General features: G+C 43.4%; 1 protein-coding gene across 1 annotated transcript; it reads left to right on the forward strand.

Annotated features, from left to right (window-relative positions):
* The first annotated feature begins 733 nt into the window (after nt 1–733).
* On the forward strand, nt 734–4,689 carry LOC147449120 (laccase-4-like). The gene is made up of 7 exons (XM_086521689.1): nt 734–1,070; nt 1,600–1,754; nt 2,062–2,309; nt 2,407–2,535; nt 2,720–3,315; nt 3,817–4,228; nt 4,403–4,689. Exons 1-7 carry the CDS (start codon nt 918–920, stop codon nt 4,531–4,533), a joined length of 1,824 nt encoding a protein of 607 aa, XP_086377815.1. The 5' UTR covers nt 734–917; the 3' UTR covers nt 4,534–4,689.
* Nucleotides 4,690–6,335: the final 1,646 nt, after the last annotated feature.

Consider the following 6,335-nt stretch of genomic DNA (forward strand, 5'->3'; position numbering starts at 1 on the left):
ATGTTTTTCTACCACTCATGAACATTGATTTCTAGCACCACTAGAGGCAATGTCGGCGCCGTTGTACTAGTAACCCTTTATATGTGTCTCTCTGTGCGAGATGAAGGCTAAACACCAAGTGAGATGAAGGGGAGCGGAAGAGAGAGAGAGAGAGAGAGAGAGGCTGCCGAAGGCGACCAACAATACTCGTTAAAGTGATGGCCATGTCAACGCAATAAAATACTGCCCTTGGCAATCCTCATCACTATATCACACGGGCATGGTCAAATGGGATCAATGCTGGAGGAGGAAAATGCAATGCGCGTCAATTATGGACCGTCAGATCTGAAGTTGCCCCGAATTTACCAATTTGCCCGAATTTACTAATCGGCCCACATTTACATATGACATACTCAAATCGCCTATATTTCAACGTACGCATGAGGGCATAGTGGTTAGTGCACATGGCTCGTGGTGGGGAGGTTGGGGGTTCGAGACATGGAGTGCGGATCAACCCGAATTTACAAGCCTGTCCGAATTTACTTTTCTTCCCGAACTTACCAAATGCGCATCCGACGGCCCAGATCATCTTAGCCGTCAATCCCATTTGAGCATGCCCATGCAAGATAGTGTGGAGGCTTGGCAATTGCAAAAATGCATGCTTTAGACCATTATCGTAGAAAAGTTTACAAGGTGTTTGACCATGTAAAACGAGCCTTGGAGAATGGAGGCGGATCCAAAGAGTCGAAGACAGGGACTTGGTCTTCCCCCCCGGGCCTTAGGCTTTGGAAGGCAGGCAGCAGGGGCAAAAGCCTGGCTTCAAAAACGCCCCTACCCACCCCTCCACCCACACTCATAATCACTCACTCACTCTCTCACTCTCTCGCGTGTACATTCTATAACCCCCCCACCCCAAAAACTGCATTGCTCCTCTGGCTATGGTTATGTCGAAGAGTAGCCGTGGATCGCCCTCATTCTACTACTGCTTCCTGCTCCTATGCTCCCTCTTGCTGACCTCTTTCTCCGCCCTCGCCTCTGCAAACAAGAAAGAAAATCCTGACGGGACTAGCACCCACCATTTACACTTCAAGGTCAGAAGATTAGCTCTCCCCTCTTCTTTCTGCTCAACTTACAGCTGCATCTACTTAAGTGCTTATGCTTTAGCATGTAATTAGTGGTGATCAACGCATGAATGGGCTGACTAATCATTTCCTTGTAAATTTTGGGAAGCTAGAATTACATACACCCCTTCGGGCAGTTGCTTTGGTAGGATTTAATGACAGTGGTATGAGCTCCATAAAATGACTGCTTATAGGTAGTTTTAACCTCCATATTTTGTAGTTTCTATAATGGGGCACATTAGCTTGCTAAGGGGTGACGCAGAAACGTCTCATTAGCTCACCGCGGTTTCCGTTTTAGCAGAGTCATTAAATCTAAATTGAATCCTGAACTATTTTGCGATCTGGATTGAATCCTCTCTAAGGGCTCAATGAAGTTTAACAATCAAAACATGAATGCATCATATCACACTCTTTCACAAATGTTGACTCATTTGTATCAATCCATGGGGAAAACATAATCTCACATACTTGTGGCTCATTACTTTGTGTGCTTGTGCAGATTAAGTACACAAATGAGACAAGGCTTTGCAATGGCACCAAGCAAATTATATCAGTAAATGGCCAATTCCCAGGGCCAACTGTGTATGTGCACACAGGCGACTTTGTAAACATCAAGGTCTCCAATCACATCGATGAGAACGTCACGATTCACTGGTACCCATGCTCTCTCTTTTGCTTTTGCTAATAAGCTCGATGTTTTGCTCTTCCTCTTTCAATTGTAGTGTGCATTTTTTATATAATTGAAAGTCGTACCATTGGTAATCGCATGTCGTCAAGAGCAGTAGATGCAGGTTATGAGATTATGGAGGTTACTGTAGGATCATCACTATCAATCAAGTTCTGATCTTATTCTCTTTATTTTGATGTGAAGGATACCTATTGAGCTTTCAGTCCAAGAGATGCAGCTCTTAAAAAAATTATATACAAACTTTTTTATTAATGGTTTTAATGCATTCTGCAGGCATGGGGTGCGGCAGATGTTCACCGTCTGGGCTGACGGTCCGGCTTACATAACCCAATGCCCTTTGCAGCCAAAAGAGCATTACAATCACAACTTCACGGTGGTGCGAGAGCAAGGGACACTTTTCTGGCATGCGCATTTGGGGTGGCAAAGAGGAACATTGTATGGGGCCTTCATAATCATGCCTCCAAAGGGCCAGCCTTACCCTTTTCCCATCCAGCCCAAGGCAGAGTTTCCCCTCCTCTTAGGTACAATAAATTATATAGACTTTTGTATTGGCCTAATCATTCATCGCTGAGCATTTTCTTTATTCCTTGTGCTGATATCTGGATTTTTAATTGGCAGGTGAATGGTGGAACATGCAACTTGATGATGTTGAGAAATTTGGTTTGGAGAATGGGAGGGGATATAACATTTCTAATGCGACCACAATCAACGGACAACCGGGGCTTCTGTATCCATGCTCACAAGAAAGTAAGAGCACTTCTTTTTCTTTGACTTTGCTCAAAGGTCTTCCATTCTAACAGAAAATTATGCACATTTTCCAAATTTCCACAATTGTCTCCCAAATCTCCGGCATCATGTATGCAAGCATCCAAAGTAGTATGCTTCATGCTTTACAGGCTCGCATGTAATCTAGTGTTCCTGTGTTTTGCAGATGCAACTACTCTTAGAGTCAAGAAAGGCGAGACATATCTTCTACGGATAATAAATGCAGCCATGAACTTCCAAATGTATTTCCAAGTAGCTAAGCACATGCTAACCATCGTCGAAACTGATGCTTCTTTCTCAAAGCCATACACAACTGACATCATAGTCCTGGCACCTGGACAAACGGCCGATGTGCTTATCACCGCAGACCAAGATGTAGATAGCTATGTGTTCGGTGCTGCTGTATTCTCGCCGCCCGACCCACTGAGGGTCGAGTATCCCACCATCACTACAACAGGTCTCTTTATATATGAAGGCGCGCCCAACAAAACAGTGGAGGAGCTCGAGTTTCCCACATTCCCAGCCTTCAATGATTCTGCTTTTGCTCTGAATTATGTGTCGCAGTTGAGAAGCTTGAACAGCCAAGAGCATCCTTCGTGGACGCCGCAAACTGTGGACCGAAGCTTCCTCTTCACAGTAGGTTACTCTTATGTAGAATGCAAAGCAGGAGAAGTCTGCCAAGGACCTGGCCCTGGAGGAGCGACGGTTGGAACAAACATCAACAATGTGACATTCGAGCTTCCATCAGTTGCCATCTTGCAGGTTGGAAACCGATCCCTCAAATGGGCTAAATGCCATCAGCATGTGATTGTGTATGGCTCTCCTATGCATGTAATTGCTCTTTAAGAATGTTCTCCTATGCATGCCTGGATTAAATATCATTCAATCAAGTCAGCTTCTCTCATCCATATTGTCCAATTGTTTTGGTTATAGTCATGTCCGTGTACATGCACATGTTCACAGATGCACAAACTTTTGTATAGAACGTAACATACGCATGCACAGACACACACTCTTTCCTTTGTGCAAAACTAATGTTACATTGATTAGAGGAATGTACAAGATAAGGCCTGAAAGCTAGAAAGAGTCAAAGAAAACCTCAAAGCACCTGCCCGCATGCACATACAGTACAATGCCAAGATAGACACATCTTATCCACTGTTAAAACCTTCATAAAAACATGTAACTTGCTCTTAGCTTTACTCAGAAAATAGCGTGATGGATTGTAACAAGTAGCTCATCCACTCAATGGCTATTATGCAGGCATACTACCAGCAGATCCACCCCAACCAATCTGTCGCCGCAATGTGGGATACATCACTGGCGCAAGCCGAAGACTCATACGAGGAAGACTTTCCGAGCATGCCGTTGTTTCAATACAACTACACAGATGGAAACCTGGCAAATAATTTTGCAGAGTTTGGTACAAAGGTGATGGTAGTGGACTTCAATGTCAATGTGCAGCTGGTTCTCCAAAACACCGACTCCCTCTTCTTTGAGAGCCACCCGTTTCATTTACATGGCTACAACTTCCATGTTGTGGGCTTGGGGATGGGCACATATAATGAAGAAAGGGACTCTGCAAACTTCAACCTTGTAGATCCGCCTATTATGAACACGGTCGCCGTTCCAGCCGGCGGTTGGGCTGCCATCAGATTCTTCACAGACAATCCAGGTATTCTTCTAGTTTCCTGCTTCAACAATTTGATTCTTCATACATACATACAAACAGACATACATGCACACATACATATGCATATACATAAATTTAGATTTATATACACATCCATATACATACAGGAGGAAAAATTGCTCTTCTCATTCATGGTTTGTGATGCTTAATGTGCAGGTGTGTGGCTGATGCATTGCCACTTTGAGATGCACACAACATGGGGTATGATGATGGCTTTCATTGTGAAGGACGGTTCTGCGCCCAACCAGAAGCTGCCGCCTCCACCCAAAGATTACCCCAAGTGCTAAATGAGGACCAATCAGAGAGGGACTCTTCAAGCCATATACTTCCATGAATAGGATCTAATGTACCCTTGTAAGATAGGCTTTTTTTTTTAGGCTTAAGGAGAGCCATAATTTAACATTTTTCTTTTGCCTTGATATAATAGAAGGCCATTTTTCTGATCTCTGTACCTCAACTTTTGTTGATTTTTCTACAATTGTATCTCATGATCAAATGGAATTTTGCAATTCAAGCTTGCTGTGCAGTCTTTATTTCTGTGCTGCTTGGATGTCCTTTAAAAATTAGTGACCAAATCCAAGTAGGGAGTTCATATAAGTCCCTTCTTTTTCTAGTTATTTATTAATGCCAAAACAAGAATTGTATATTAATTTATGCAAAGAATGCCTTAAGAGTTTTATCATTGTATAGGTAGATCGTAGTGTTTAGCAACAAAAGGAACTCATAAGGCCTCTTAGGAGACAAGCAAGTCTTTGATAGGGGGATCTGTAATTCGGAGTAGATCAGAAGGCGAATTTGGAGCACTTTTTTTTTTTTGTTGGGGGGGGGGGGAAACTTGATGAACTAACTTAAATCTAACTTAATCATCAACAATCTTCTGCCATACTTTGATTGATATACCAAAATGGTATGTAGCCTATTTAGAGCCTATTTAAGTGTTGGACAAGGTGGGTACCAGCTCTTAAGTGCTGCAAAGTGGAGACGGATGGATGGTGGCAGACAGTCAAAGAACATTGACGGTGCATAATGGAGGCTTACGGCATAGGTCTACGTTGCTCCTAGACTGGGAGCTGCCAATCCTTGTGTAGTTTGAATGTGCTAAGGGCGGATTTGTGGACGTGGCACGATCTACTTGACTATCTCACGTCCAGACTTAAGCTACACAGTTGGATTAATGAGTCAGTTTATGAGTTGGATCACTGAGTCAATTTATGCAGTCTCAGATTTGGCACCTTGCTGTGCCAAAATCAGAAGAGCTATATTAGAGCATGCTCACGTGAGGCGTAGTTATCCGTAAGCCTCGACATATCTGATGCGAGGCAGTACGGCAGTTCAGAGAGGGACGGGGAGCAGCAAGTAGTGAGAGAAAGAGTAAGTCACAGACGCGAGAGAGAGCTTAGTTTTCAAACTATGCCTAAAAAGGCAGAGTCACAAAACTAAGCCGGTGAAAGCCTGTGGCTGTCGGCGATGGTCGGCTCAGATTACCGAAAACTAACAAGCCTCGTGTGAGCAGCGCCTTACACCAGCTTGCTGACATAGGGTAGGTAGGGGACTTCCAAATGTCTTTTTGTAAACTCGATCTTTGATGTTTCTATGTCAGACTCGATTCAATTTATGACTCAAGCTTTTCTTTGTATCGTTTCAAACTATACATTACTTTACATTGATTGCTTCCAGCCTCAATTGTCTTCCAATTTCACTCATTTCTTGCACTGTTTGCCCCCACTCCTAAGTAAACCATGTTCGGGAAAAATCATTTTCACAAACATACAAAAATCCCTCCAAGACAAATCTGAACCGGAAATTTTACAATACTAGTCAGTATTTTTGCAAAAGTACACTATTTTTCATGTATTTTAAGCGGAATTTTCTCCTTCTTGCCCTCCCCTGAACCGGCTACTTTGATTTTGCAACCGGCTCAAGGCTAAGCTGAAGCACACTTTTCTCGAACATTGAAGTAAACCCCCCCCCCCCCCCCCCCCCCCCCCCCACAACACACACACACACACACACTTTTTTTTCTCTTAGTGAATCCATTATGAATTACTTATTGGGAAACCTCAGAGTGAGGAAAACCCACCCAAAGAAA

Source organism: Adiantum capillus-veneris, chromosome 10, assembly GCF_014529385.1.
Source record: "Adiantum capillus-veneris isolate H3 chromosome 10, ASM1452938v2, whole genome shotgun sequence".
Classification (NCBI taxonomy): Eukaryota; Viridiplantae; Streptophyta; class Polypodiopsida; order Polypodiales; family Pteridaceae; genus Adiantum; species Adiantum capillus-veneris.